Source organism: Eptatretus burgeri, chromosome 4 (genome assembly GCF_056783735.1).
Source record: "Eptatretus burgeri isolate ZD-2024b chromosome 4, Ebu_testis_v1, whole genome shotgun sequence".
In the NCBI taxonomy this organism is placed as follows: domain Eukaryota; kingdom Metazoa; phylum Chordata; class Myxini; order Myxiniformes; family Myxinidae; genus Eptatretus; species Eptatretus burgeri.
This window is the reverse complement of record NC_140964.1, coordinates 122572970-122587722: the sequence shown is the minus strand read 5'-3', so window position 1 is coordinate 122587722 and position 14753 is coordinate 122572970. Positions and strand designations below refer to the sequence as shown.

General features: G+C 43.3%; 1 protein-coding gene across 5 annotated transcripts in view; it reads left to right on the top strand.

Moving 5' to 3' along the window:
* ACADM (acyl-CoA dehydrogenase medium chain) overlaps window positions 1-10304 on the top strand; it is a 101394-nt gene extending 91090 nt beyond the window's left edge. For all 5 annotated transcript variants that reach the window (XM_085879933.1, XM_085879934.1, XM_085879931.1 and 2 more), the window contains 4 exons: window positions 3335-3430; window positions 9022-9201; window positions 9819-9890; window positions 10009-10304. In XM_085879933.1, the coding sequence (XP_085736059.1) occupies window positions 3335-3430; window positions 9022-9201; window positions 9819-9890; window positions 10009-10080 (420 nt within the window). In that variant the 3' untranslated portion in view covers window positions 10081-10304. The remainder of the gene's footprint in view (window positions 1-3334; window positions 3431-9021; window positions 9202-9818; window positions 9891-10008) is intronic.
* The last annotated feature ends 4449 nt before the right edge of the window (window positions 10305-14753 follow it).

Sequence of the window (14753 nt, the reverse complement as noted above, 5' to 3'; positions counted from 1 at the left end):
AGCATGGTAATTTTTTGTGCCGACAGACATCGAAGCCAGTACACCAGGAAAAATCACAGAATCAGAAAGCATCCGGAAATGAAAATATAAATGAATGAAAAAAAAAAAGTAAATCAAAATAAGTGAATGAAAAATCAAATGCAGGTGAGCGACCTGAGACAATGGTGAAGCATGGTTCGTGTGCCAACACAATTTGCAAGCATTCCCCACCATTATTTATATATATATATATATATATATATATATATATATATATATATATATATATATATATATATACATACATACATACATACATACATACATACATACATACATACATACATACATACATACATACACACACACACACACACACACACGTATACACATACATACACACATACATACACATATACATACACACACACGTATACACATACACACACATACATACACACGTATACACATATACATATATACATACACACATACATATACTACATATACATACACACACACACACATGTACATACACATACACATACACTTCTAACAGGCCCACATATTCAAAACAACATGGATGCATCCGATATCTAAGCATTGGCACGTGCTGGTTTATATAATTTTACAACAGAGATACAGTGGCTTGGAAAAGTATTCACCCCCAACCAACAATGCCACATTTAGATGAATTGTGAAGAAATAATTTTTCCAAATCAACTTTTTTATTCACAACTGATGAGATCATACAAAACACTGTTATAGTTCAAGGAGGTTACATATCAGGAATACCTGCAAAAAACATATACAAATCAAAATTCACTGGTTGTAAAAGTATTCATCCCCTTCGGTCAGTACTGAGTGGAAGCAACTTTTACAACAATGAATCTGATGGGTCTTTGGGCAGGTCTCTACCAGTTTTGCACAGTGAGACGATGAAATCTTTACCCATCCTTCACGTGAAAATTGCTCCAGTTCTGCTAAGTTTGATGGAGATCGTCGATGGACTGCAATCTTCAAATCTCACCATAAATGTTCAACTGGGTTCAAGTCAGGACTTTGACTGGATCACTCAAGAACATTTATTTTCTTATTCAGCCACTCCAGTGTGGCTTTATCTTTGTGTTTTCAATCATTGTGCTGCAAAATGTGAATCTCCTACCAAGATTCAGATTCATGGCTGACTCAAGCAGGTTTTCATCAAGGATTCTCCTGATCTTTGCACCATCCATTGTCCCTTCTATCCTGACAAGCTTGCCAGCCCCTCCTGATAAAAACAGCCCCATAACATTATGCTGCCCCCACCATGCTTGACAGTCGAGATGCTGTTGACTGGGTGATGTGGAGTGTGAAACTTGCACCAGACGTAATACTTTTAACTTAGACCAAAAGGTTCAATTTTTGTTTCGTCTGACTACAAAACTTTTCTCTCCATGCGTGCAGTATCATTGCGACGCTTTCTTGTAAACTCCACACGAGCTTTTAGATGAGTCTTTTTAAGTAATGGCTTCTTTCTTGCCACCCGTCCATCGAGGCCAGCTTTGCGAAGGTAACGGGATATTGTTGATTGATGAACACTGACCCCCATCTCAGACAGAGAGCCTTGCAGATCTTTCAAAGTCATTGCTGGATTTACAGTGACATCCCGAACCAGTTTCCTGCTTGTCCGGCTGCTGAGTTTGGATGGGTGACCGGATCTGGGAAGAGTATGGGTGGTATGATACATCTTCCACTTCTTAATGGTGGATTTCACCATCCTCAATGGGATAATGAGTGACTTTGAAATCTTCTTATAACCCTCTCCTGAGCGGTACTTCTCCACCATTTGTGTCTGACTTCTTTAGAAAGCTCCTTTGTCTTCATGCTTGCCTTGTTGGTGTACCAAGTGAGTTGTACCTTAAAACTAATTAGATACCATGCCTTCAGAAAGTATTCACACCTCTCTACTTTTGTCACATTTTGTTGTGTTACAGCCTGAATTTTTTAATGGATTAAATTTAATTTTTTTTTGTCACCGATCTACACAAAATACCCCATAATGACGAAGTGAAAAAGTTTTTGGAAATTCCTCCAAATTAATTTTAAAATGAAAAGCTGAGATGTCTTGCAAAGGTCAGTACCATCAGACAAAACACTCACTCCAGGCCAAACTAAAAGAGATCAAGGGCCACTGGTGGGGAAACAAGGATGCAGAGCTGCAGGAAGCTCTTGAGAGGTATGCTATGAAGGCCTTCAAGCTGTGTATGGCCCAATATTCAGTGGTATTGCACCTGTCCTCAGACGATGGCAATTTGGTGATGACAGACATCCCCACAAGTGTCTCCTGCTCTTCCTCTGCTCCATTTGGTTCATCTGATCATATGCTTGTGAGAGTCAACATATCTGTCTCTTTTCAGAGAGCTGCCTCAGTGCTGCTGAGTCTGGCAGTTCACTCAGGCAGATTGGTAGAGACTACAAGCAGCCATCTCTCTTCAAGATTGGCCTCATATATCGACCGGCCCCGACATTGATTCATCCTGGGAAATATTCCACAGAAACTTGCTCTCTCATGCACAGACCCAGTCCCTCCCGCCCATGGCACATTGAATCCTGTGGTGAAGCAGTTACTCTGAAATCATCTGCATTCTCCTCCTGGAAGGCAAATCCAACCGAAGGCAACCCCAGATCATTCCATAAAACCCACAACAAGTTTGTGTCCATTCTCAGGAGTCAGGAGAGTCAGAAAATAGCATCTGTCCAATCTCAAGTTTGAACTTTAAAACTTGTCTCCCTTCTCTAAAACCTGGTGCTCTTGGAGTCAACATGTGATTCTCAACGGAATCCTTTTGTCTCCTTTCCCTGTCAAGGTGGGAGTGCCCCCCAAGGCAGTGGACTAGGCCTCCATCCTATTCCTGATCTTCATCAATGATCTCTCTGACTCTGGAAAATCCTCTTTATCTCTTTGCTGATGACTCCACCCTTTGTCATGTCTTCCCCCCTTTCCTCCAGCTTTTCCTTTTGTTCTGTTGTGTTTTGTGTTCCAGCTCTTTTGAGAGCCTCGACTGCAATCTACATACCCTAGTGGGGTTGTTCATTGTTCAACGTTCTGTCTTATCATTGTAATAACTTTGTTTTAACCTCGGGTAGACATTTCCATGGAATTGCATAGTACAGGGATGAATAAGGCCAACCAGCCTTCCTTTGAGTGTTTCCGAGTATTTTCTTGAATATAAATGACCAAGCATTTTGGGTGGTCCCACACGTTGCCGAATTCACTCGACGGAAGTGAATCTTCATTGAAGCTGAAAAGTTGCATTGCATGAGAGTTTGAAAAATTTGATCTTGTGCTCTCCCATGTGTTTTCTTGTATTAGGTGGCAGCTGGAGCGGTTGGTTTAGCAAAGAGAGCTCTTGATGAATCGACTGCATTCGCACTTGAAAGGAAGACATTCGGCAAGCCAATCGCTGAGGTAGGGGTGATTCTTTAATGCACTCGGATAAGAGAGATCCCGTTAAAGCATTTTGGGGCAAAGATCAAGCTTGCATATATATTATTGTAAAGCAGCTATGACAAGAGTGAGAATTGCTTGGCAATACATGTCCCATACCCAATGAATGTTTGTTTATTTTGGTGGTGTGTCATGGCACGTTCGGTGGCAAAAATCATGAAAAGTATCCCAATGTACATACACGAAGCAAAAACATGCGTACGGCTTATGTGCCCACATAATACATTGTGGTTATGTGCTTAGGATTGTTCCAATTGCACTGGGCCATGGACTAAAATGCAGGCCTCGGGCCTGCCGATCAGCGTGCTTCATGTAATGGTGCCGCATGATTTTATTGGGATGGAGTCATGCCAGCCGTCCAGCCAATGGGTGTAATGGACGAGACGGATAATCAGGAATTCGAACCGCCATCGGTATTTTTAGGTAAAAGTTAATAACTTGACTTTTTAACCTAATTGATATGTGCTGAATCCCCCCAAAAATATGCTACCAGGCTGAAGTTTATGTTTGAAGGTGCGAAAAATGAAAAACAAAATGGCCGCTATTTTGTTTGGGTAACATTTTGAATTTCTTTTATATCTCATTCCATACCATTGTTTCTTGCCGTGCAAGGGAGCACAATGTAGTATCGAAGTAGTTCAGAATACATAGTGGTCATCTACGAACCTGACCATCCATATTTAATCACTTGATCTTTAAAAATATCTGAAAGAATATTCAATGTTATGGTAACTTTACGATTACACAGCGTCGATGTTGACTTTTTTTCGTTCTATTTCTTTTACCTACACGTGATATTTTATTTCATGTTTCAGAACAAAGATGGACCCACTGATTAACTCGAAGAGACCATCCCCTGTGTCACACAACCTGTGTATTATCTGTCAAAAAGACAATAAGGATGAGCTTAGGGATTCCAGTGATCAAGGTTTGAAACGCATAGAACGAGTCACCTCCACCAGGAGAAAACTTAGAGACTACAAATACCACGATGCAATCGATCGAATAGAGAATGCTTTCACATCAGGATTTACAAGTTCACTAGTATGGCACAAAAACTGTTATATGCACAATATACCGACAAGGGCAAAATCGAGAGACTGCAGAAGGAGTTCCAAAGACAAGGATGCTCAACGGAAGCAAGTACTTCTGCGGATACTGGTAAACGTTCCATGCCAGGTCGCAAATCTGTCACGCCGATGGACTGGAATCGGCGTCTGTTCTGTCAAACGTCTTCACAGAAACAGAGGATCATTTCTGTAATGACGTTGAAGAAGAGCCAGGAGATTCTGCAGGCTGCAGGATTTGATCGAAATCTGTCTGTTCGTCTTGCAGGCGTGAGCGATCTCATAGCGGCTGAAGGCAAATATCACTTGGCTTGTTACAGTGGTTTCTCAAAGTCAGTAGTGTTCTAGAACCATCTACAGTTTGGGATCGTTACTGCATATTAGCTGGGGGAAGCTAACGTCACCATCCCCCAATCATATACAAGGCGTCGATCTTCCTTCAAGGAAAGTCTTATTGCCCGTACAGGAGATGTGTTAGAATTCATCGTTTTGCCAGATCGAACAGCGACAAATGACCGATGTCTACTTTTCCCTTCCAAGTACAAGCATGTACCTTTATCAGAAATGCCTGTTGCGGAATCGGATGATGACTTGTTGAAAATACCTGTATTCAAACCCGAGAGTGATATTTTCATGTCATTGGTGCATGTGGCATTGAAACTCCGTGGAGATGTCTTGGCGCACCCAGGACATACAGGTTTTGATATCAGTGACGAGAAGGCTGCAGATTGTCTTCCCGACTCACTGTATATGTTCCTGAGACTGCTGTATGAAGGTCCTTCGGTACTGGACAGCGAACCAGACAGCACCGATGTTATTCCAGTAAGAATCAAGGTGCTCAGTGTTGGCCAAGATATGGTGTTCGGTGTCAGTGGCGGAAAGAAGTTGTGGACAGCGAAGTGGACACCAAAACATATTGGACGAGGCAGCACGCTGCATCAAGCAACTAGATCAAAGAAACTTCTTCAACTTTTCCACAGTGCTGGACACACCATAAGTTATGAATCAGTTTTGAAGTTAGACGCATTTCTTGCCGAAAGTACACTCTTAACTATGCATCCTCGGACTGGTGCTGTCATTCCACCTAACTTGCTGAGAGATAGGTTTGTACATTTCGCAGCAGATAATATTGATATAAACGATGCTACACTGGATGGGAAGAAAAGCTTTCATGCGACGCAAGCTGCAGCATGGCAGAGAAGATTAACTGTCATTCTCTGTGGATGAAATCTGGCACCGCAAGAAAGCAACAATTCATCCCTATACAGTGTACACACTATTCACCAAAACTTGAGCAAAGGTATGGTGGATACACTCAATCCCCTTCCATGCACTCACTGGATGTGATAGTACTTCATTCTTCGCAGGACATCGCAAGAAATCAGAATGGAAAATATTCGAAAACCAGCACGGGCTTCTGAATGGTATGAATCATCCCACACTTACCTTGGAAGGAGAGAAGACTGCGGTGAATTTCGTGCGCATAATATATGGATTATCCGATGTGGAGAGTACCAACAGTGCCAGAGTCATTCTGTTCAAGAAGGGTCGTCCAGCTGAAGCTCTCCCCCCGACAAACGATGCCCTGCACTACCACATACTACGAACTCACGATCAATCCTTGGTTTGGAATCAAGCTCATGTTCTGAAGCCGTTCTTACCTGCTCCTGATGATTGTGGATGGCAAACAGAAGATGGCCGGCGAAGGCCGAAGCTCATGAGTCTTACTCCAGTACCAGTAGCGTGCATTGAGGTGATATCCTGTGGATGCGAGACAGGATGCAGAACAAGCAGATGCAAATGTGGAAAAGCAACCTGACCTGTACGGGTGCATGCAGTTGCACTGATGGACTGGGAACAGTGCATGAACAATGCCTGAACATCACATCTGAAAACGAAGAATATGGTGCTGAATAAATTTCATCCAATCTTTGTATTCCTTGAATATACAACTTTAGAAATATATACCGTACATCGGTTTCTTTGCCCGGGGAAGTCAACATACAATAAACCAGACTCTCAGGTTCAAGAAAAAATTTACATTTTTATATTTTTTTGTGATCAAATATGGGTGGAGAGGCATGGGATGATTACCAGATATTCATGACTACTTCTTTTCGATTTTGCGTTTACACGCATAGAAACGAACAATGATATGACATCAGATATCTCAACAATCCAAATGACGATCCGATCGAAGTAGCCGCCATCTTGATTCGCATTTTTCATGCCTTCAAACGCAAATTTCAGGCTGGTAATGTATTTTTTCGGACTCCTCATACCCCAAATAAGTTAAAAACTCATGTTACCAACTTTTACTTCAAAATACCTATCGGAGTCTTAAAAAGAGACTTTTTAGATTTTCCGTCTAGTCTATAAAGCAGTGGAGGTGGAATCAGGGCAGCTGAACACTGAGCCATGTACAATATGTGATATTTTATAAGTCTAAAAAGGGGATAACTGAAAATTTGACAAAACGCCTTGAAACACAAACTTGTTCTGTAACTTATAATGAAGCCATGTCTCAAGTTTCAGGGGTGTGGGGAAAAAAAGTCGGAAAAAATCACAGATGGGATGGATGGATGGAGAGCAAATCCGACAGTCCCCTCCTGTGAAACCGGTACAGGACTAATAATGGATTGTACAACACACGCACACGCACACGCACACGCACACACAGTAACCCCACACTTAGCTGAAGTCAACTGGCCTCCCAATTTCACCCATATTAATGCATCATCAGGAATGACGCAGACAGTCGCATCAGTGCCCTAATACTGATGAAGCTGGTTGGCTCGTTGGTTGGGGTAACATGTGACTCGACTGTGTGTGCATGATGCCTTGTACAGTCCCTTGACCCTACGACATGAAATAAGGCAATTGTCTGTATTTCCGAGGTCCGACAATAATGTTCCGGGATTAAAGCAAAATAAAATGTTTTTGTGAATGTACCAATTATGTTGATTGGTCGCCTTCAAACTAATCTCCCTGCTCGTCTCTATACGCTTGCCAACGTCGCTGCCATGCTTCAAAGCACCCGTGGAGGTCGATTTCTTAAAGGCCATTTAACTCGTTGGACATGGACCTCTGGATCTCTTCTGTTGATGCAAAAATGAGTTCCTTTCATTGGAGTTTTAGATGTCAATCAGATCGGACCAACATTTTCATCCGTTTTGACAATCGATGGGCGCCCCGACCACGCATGATCATTCACGTCCGTTCTCCCTTCTGCAAACCTCTTGGCCCACTCCAACACGCATGATCCTCACATTGCGTCTTCTCGGTACACCAGCTTCAACTTGCCGAAAATGTCCGTGGCACTTGTTTTTTTAGTTTTTTTAGTTGTACCAAAGACTTGATGATGATTTTTCTGTTCCATAAATTTGTCGTTCATCTTCAGAACACGATTGCAACACTTATAATCTTTACAAAACTCCAGCACGGCTAAAGAAACATAACCGATCGATACAACGGTTAACATATAGTACTGACGGGAAGATTACACGATGCACATCCAATTTTGAAACCCAAGCCAGTACTGCCACCTGTCGAGAAAAAAAAAAAAACATCAGCCCTGGAACTTTAGTGTGTGTGTGTGTGTGTGTGTGTGTGTGTGTGTGTGTGTGTGTGTGTGTGTGTGTGTGTGTGTGTGTGTGTGTGTGTGTGTCCATCCATCAGGGCTGTGCCAATCTCCACCTCTCTCTCTATTGAGTGCAGCCTTTGACTGCTGGTTGCATCATTGGTTGGGACGCGGCTATGCCGCTGATACAGTGTCCCCCTTACCAGTACACTGGTACTCATTTTTCCGACCTCGGAAGGATAACAGGCTGAGTCAACCTCCTGGTGTACTTTAATTCAGCGGCCAACGGGGCTTGAACTCAGGACCCTAGGATCCCAAGCCACCACCCCAACCACAAAGCCAACACCAGGCTTGATCTCCACCAAAGTTTGCATACATGTTGGTAGTACACAGGGTCAGGTCATGGGCACAACGACCCTCCCCCACATCCCCCCCTCAAGGGTGGAGTGGAGATGACTTGCCAATCCTCCTGAAGGGAGCTGGTGTTTCTAGTAGCTAAAAAATTCATCTTGCGACATACGCCTGATGTAAAGTTTTGCTTTGCCCCAAACTAGTAAGAAAACTTTATTTGGATGTCCAGTTGCAAACATATTAGATGAGCAAGTTTGAGTCATTGGTCAAAGCTGCCGTCATGGGTGAGATATACGATTGACGTTCAGTTTGCGTTGTACGATTAAATAACTCCTAAAAGAGCTGGTGCTTCGTTGACAGTAACAATCACACCTATAAATGTACTAGTTTACTTGGAATAACATTTAACCGGAAGTTGCGTGCCAATCTGGAATCGTACGCTGACCATTTTCATGTGTAGTTGTTGACGGTGCTGAGTTCTGAATTTTAAATGGTACTGACTATAGGATTGACTATTATTTTATTTTTTTTTTGATTTGCTCTTTCCCATTTAGCATCAAGCTGTTGCATTTCTCTTGGCTGATATGGCAATTGGGGTGGAGCTCAGCCGGGCAGCGGTGAGGCAAGCGAGTTGGGCAGTAGACAACGGAAGCCCGTACACCACTTACTTCGCTTCCATTGCCAAAGCGTATGCTGCGGACATGGCCAATAAGATTGCAGCCGATGCAGTTCAAGTACGGTTATATTTGATATTTTTCACTTTTTTGAATGTGTATTTTTTTTTTTTTTTGTCAAATTTTCTTCCACTTGCTTGCATCAGTTTTACGTTTTTTGCACTTGCTTCACCTTCCTCCCATTCGTTGATGAAGCTGCTTCTGATTATTTCTTGCATCACTTGGTTAATACACTCTGATATGAATGACGACTGGCAGGATGGCCGAGAGGTATGCACACTCCCCACTGAGCTGTCTCGCCTGGGTTTGGAATCTTTACCCAGCTGTAAACTGCCATCCTGGTGTTTCAGGCAGGGCAAGGCATCAACGTGCGCCATCCCACGGAATGGCGTTAAACTGGGTGTCCCCACTGTTCCGTCTGCTGGCGTTATTTGGTGGATGTTAAAATTCCCGTGGTGTCGTTCGCGAATAGTCGGTGACTTATCGCCAGCACCCTGAACAAAGTCCAAATTTCCACCTGGACTGTGGATAGCAAGTGGTCTGATCTTGGAGGTTCTTTGACTCCAGGCTTGCTGTCTGGGCAGCAGCTTTTGCACTAATACAAATGATGACGTAGCTTACTCCTGTGTCGTCCGTTTGTTTCTCATTCTTTCATCATTTAATTTCATCACTTGTAGATTTTTGGAGGATGTGGATTCAACTCGGAATATCCCGTGGAGAAGCTGATGAGAGATGCGAAGATTTTCCAGGTATGCTGAAGGGGACAGGATGCTTTTGAAAATGTTTTGCTTTGAGCGAGTCGCCGCTGGCCATCCATCACGTCTCACGGGGCAACCCTTCACTTGTTCCCCACAATTGTCCTTTCAGATTTATGAAGGAACTTCGCAAATTCAAAGGCTTATCATTGCCCGAGAACACGTGAAGATGCACCAGAAGTAGTTTTCCATTCTCTGTCATTCTTACTCGTACCCCAACCTTGAATTTCTCCTTATTTTCCTCGATACTTTGTTTCATTGCAAACTTCCCCACCCCGACTCAACCTTTGCTGAATTGATTGGTTGTAGTTTACTCAGTGTATAATGACTGTTTTTGACATTTTGTGATTGTAGTCTTTTTATTTCTGATTGTATGTTTGATTTCAATTAAAAATAATTTCAGTCAAATTAGTTTTGTCACTTGGCCCATGTTTAAATTATTCTCCTTGCTTCCCACAGCAGACATCCATGTATAACTTGTTTTGTTGCCTCGTAGCTATGTTTCTGATGATGTCATGATAATTACAAGTCTATTTTGCATGAACAAATACCACGATTGATGACACGCTGTACTACACTCTTTTTTAGAACGTCGGTGCTGCCGAAGCAATTTCTTGGCAAGGGGTTATGCTGGGACGTTTGCCATTTTTCCTTCCGAGCCGTCAGTCAGGGGAGGGGTTTGGGATTTGGCCAGGTGTGGGGCACGGGCATTTCTCTTCATGAAAGAGACTGTGGGATATTTGGTGTTCACCAACAAACGCCAAGAGACAGGACACAGTTGAATGTCCATCCGAGTGACGGCACGCATTGATGCCTTGCCTTGCCGGTGAAACACCAGGGTGAGAGTTTACAGCTTGGTTAATATTTGAACCCAGGCTAGACACCTTAAAAACATGCATACCTCTTGTTCGAAAACTTTATCGGACTCGCAAAATATTCAGATTTGTGCTGATAAAGATTGTCAGAAGGCTGGAATGAGTTGCAAGGAGCCAGTGTAACCTTTTTTTTTTTTCTTTCGAGTTCAGCAAACATTAATTTTAAGTTGTCATTAAATTAAACATAAATATCACAAATATAGCGAGAATCGCAGTCATTCGCAAGCAAATGCAAATGCTCGGTGTGAGTATTATTGTGAATTAGGATTTCAAAACTTCAATCTGCAAGGCAAGAAAACTTTCGGCAAGATTGGTTCTGGTGGTCGTATGGCAGCTTAGCTGCCGGGGTAGCTGTCATTTCTTGAAGCGCGACTGTGTCGCTGATGCAGTGCCCCTCTACCAGTACACACACTGGAACTGGGACTCATTTTGCCGACCTCGAAAGGATGACGGGCTGAGTCAACCCCCTGGTGTATTAATTCATTGGCCGACGGGGCTTGAACTCAGGACCCTGGGATCCCAAGCCGCCACCCTAACCACTGAGCCAACACCAGGCTTCAGACTGGCTCTGTTCTTGCGTATTGCAGCTTGGCTGCCGGGGTAGCTATCATTTCTTGGAAGCGCGGCTGTGCCGCTGATGCTGTACCCCTGATGCTGTGCCCCTGATGCTGCGCTCCTATACCAGTACACTGGTACTCATTTTGCCGACCTCGGAAGGATGACAGGCTAAGTCAACTCCACCTGGTGTTAATTCAGCAGCCAACAAGGCTCAAACTCAGGACCCTAAGATCCTAAGCCAGCCACCCTAACCACTAAGCCAACACCAAGCTGACAAGACTGGTAATTTTATTTGAACAGGATGTAAAAAATTTTACAGGGTGAAAAAACTACATTTGCCATGTTAAGAAAGACACCAGACAAAGCTTTTTTAAAATTATTATTAATTTTTTTTCCCCCCAGTCCTTGTCAGGATTGGTAGAAATGTAAATCCTGGGCACACCAGAAACTGATTTGTGATTGGTTTTTCACTTTGACCCCTATATAATCCCCAAAACGACTTTGACAGTTTTCCTCCACATTCTCAGAAGGGCTGTTTTGAAAGCACCTTTGTGCCAAATCTGTTTTTTTCTTTTCTTTTTTTGTACACAGAGTTGAGGCTCGTGGAAGAGCGAGAACACTGAACGGATCAGGACGCAACAGAACAAAAAGGAACAGTAGAGAAAGGGGGAGGAAACACCAACAGCAGAGTTGAAGGCCAAACTAGAGGCCACGATGATGGTGGACCGTATGAGCTTTGCAGAAACATCTGGGGGGGACAAAGCACTGAAAGAACAGAGGGTGCAAGACCAGAAAGAAGACTGCAGAAGACAGAGAACACCGACCTGTCTGGAATGGGAAAGTAATGGGTTCATTGAATCAGCTTCATCGTGTGAGATTCCAATAATATTGAAGGCCTTGGGTTCCAAGGCGACAAGCTGAGCAAGGTGTGGGGCACGGGCATCAGCCCACAGGGGAGTGTGTAGCAGGCTATTCCAAATTGCAGATGAAGACCTATATGGATAGGAGTTCATGGGAGCCAAGGAAGGACTCCATGTGATGCAGGATGTCCAGTGGGCAGTTGGCTTTGTTGGAGGCCAACTTTGAAATGTGGTTTGCCCAAGAAAGAGCAAACCATCGTTGCTTATTGTTATTAACTAAAATACTGTACAGAGAATATCAAAATGTTTGAATTTGTTTCACTTTTAACCCTTTAAAATCAGAAATGGGCCTAAATTGAAAAAAGTGGTCTGGGTGTTTTGGACCAAGGTACCTCAGAAAAGAAGGAATGGTGTGTGATTGCAATTGTTGGATTGAAAGAAGAAGAAAAAACAACTCTTCCCTGTATAAGTGGAGATATGCAGTGCCTTAAGCCGCTGTCACACCTTGACGATTTAGCCAGCGTATGCCGATTTATGAAAAAAATGTCTAAAACGCTGGCACACATCGAATACGTTATGGGTACGTTTTGTATATGTTAAGAGCACGTTGGCATACGTCGTAGTACGCTGCCGTTAAACGTTGTACTTTTGGGTTGTCCTCAAATTTTTGCATGCTTGAAATTTTACGACGTATGCCGGCGTATGACTCACACGTTCCGCTACGATGGCCATAAGTTGTAGGCACGTTACGCGATCGTTGACACACGTCGACACACGTTACTTGTAAGTTGCTCATAAGTCGAAACACGTTGAGGTAATGTTTAGCGTACCTGAAATTTATTTCTAAGCAATGAGTAACATTTTGTAAGCACGCTACACGAACGTTGTTCACACTTCGCAACACGTTACTTGAAAGTTCCTCATACGTCGAAACACGTCAAAGTAATGTTTAGGGTACCCGTGACTTATTTATATCCTATGAGTAACGTGCTTGGGAATTATTTGTAAAGCTTGTCCTCCGCACAAATACGTCTGTAGACGTACTTGACATCTTTAGGACGACCACAGAACTTACTGAACGCGTTTGTAACTTACAGATACCGTATAATGGCGTATTGGCAGCGATTAGGGGAATTGGTATATAAAAAGGGGCTTCGCAGGAGGCACCCGTCTTTTTTTTAGACTTCGTAGTGAGTACATGTCCATGTTATTCCGAGAGATGGAGGATACGGCAAGGCTGAGATGACAATACCTACCTGTCCTCCAACATCAACATGACCTCATCGAGTTGACACTGCACCAGTTGCGTGCCAATAGAGCAGGGAGAAGAAGACGTGAACGGAGGAGAAGGAACTGGGCGAGACCATGGATCGGGAGGCGACGCCATTACAGCATATATGACCAGCTCATGGTGGAACTCCGGAACGAGGACCATGCATCCTTCATCAACTTCCTGCGAATGCCCCCAGCGATGTTCGACGAGCTGCTTGCCAGAGTGGGTCCAAGGATAACCAAGCAGTACACCTTCTACAGGGATCCGCTTGAGCCTGGCATGAGGCTGGCACTGAGCCTGCTGCTGTTGGTGCCGTGACTGCAGTGCTGTGGAAGCGATTTAACTCGTTCAATGAAAACGATTTCAATTGCCGAGCACCAGCGTCCAAAAACAATAGGCGAGTGACAGGCATTTATTAAAAGTGAAGTTGCAGCCTATGAATAGAAAACCTCACGTAATCGTCGACGATACGCTGCCATGCTATGCATACGTTACACTATTGTTGGGCATAGGTTGTGGATGCCTAAAACGCGCTAATCAATCGTTGGTATAACTTATCTACAAGTTATCGAAGCGTTCTGTGTTCATTACTCGTACATTATGCATTTGTCCAAGTCGTTTTGAATACTTTAAAAACTGAAATAAAAAACTAGTTCATCGTGGGAATGAGAAAAAGTGCAAAGTAGTCTCCTATTCGTGGACGCAACAAGGATCCATCATCACCCACACCCTCCCCATCATGCTCACCTACTACTACTGACATGGAACTACTACTACTACCAATACGACTACTACTACTACTACTACTGGCACGCTCACCTAATACTACTACTACTGATACTACTGACATTGACATCTACTCAACATGGAGTCTGGAACACTGACGGGTTCCTCGTGTGAAGCCCATATGTATATACCAATTCCCCTAAACGCTGCCAAATCGCCATTATACGGTAGATGTAAGTTAGAAACACGTTCAGTCAGTTCTGTGGTCGTCCGGAAGACGTCAATCAAATTCGTCTACATACGACAATGTGCGTTTGAGATACGTTACACATAGGTTCAAAGCACGCTACTCATAGGTTAAAAATTAAGTTTCGGGTATGCTAAACATTACCACGACGCGTTTCGACTTATGAGTAACTTACATGTAACATGTGTCCGACGTGTGTCAACGATCGCGGAGCGTGCCGAGAACTTATGCCAGCGTATGCGGAACTTGTGAGCCATACGTCGAGTACGTCGTAAAATTTTCAGCATGCTTGGAATTTCACAACGTACTAAACGTACC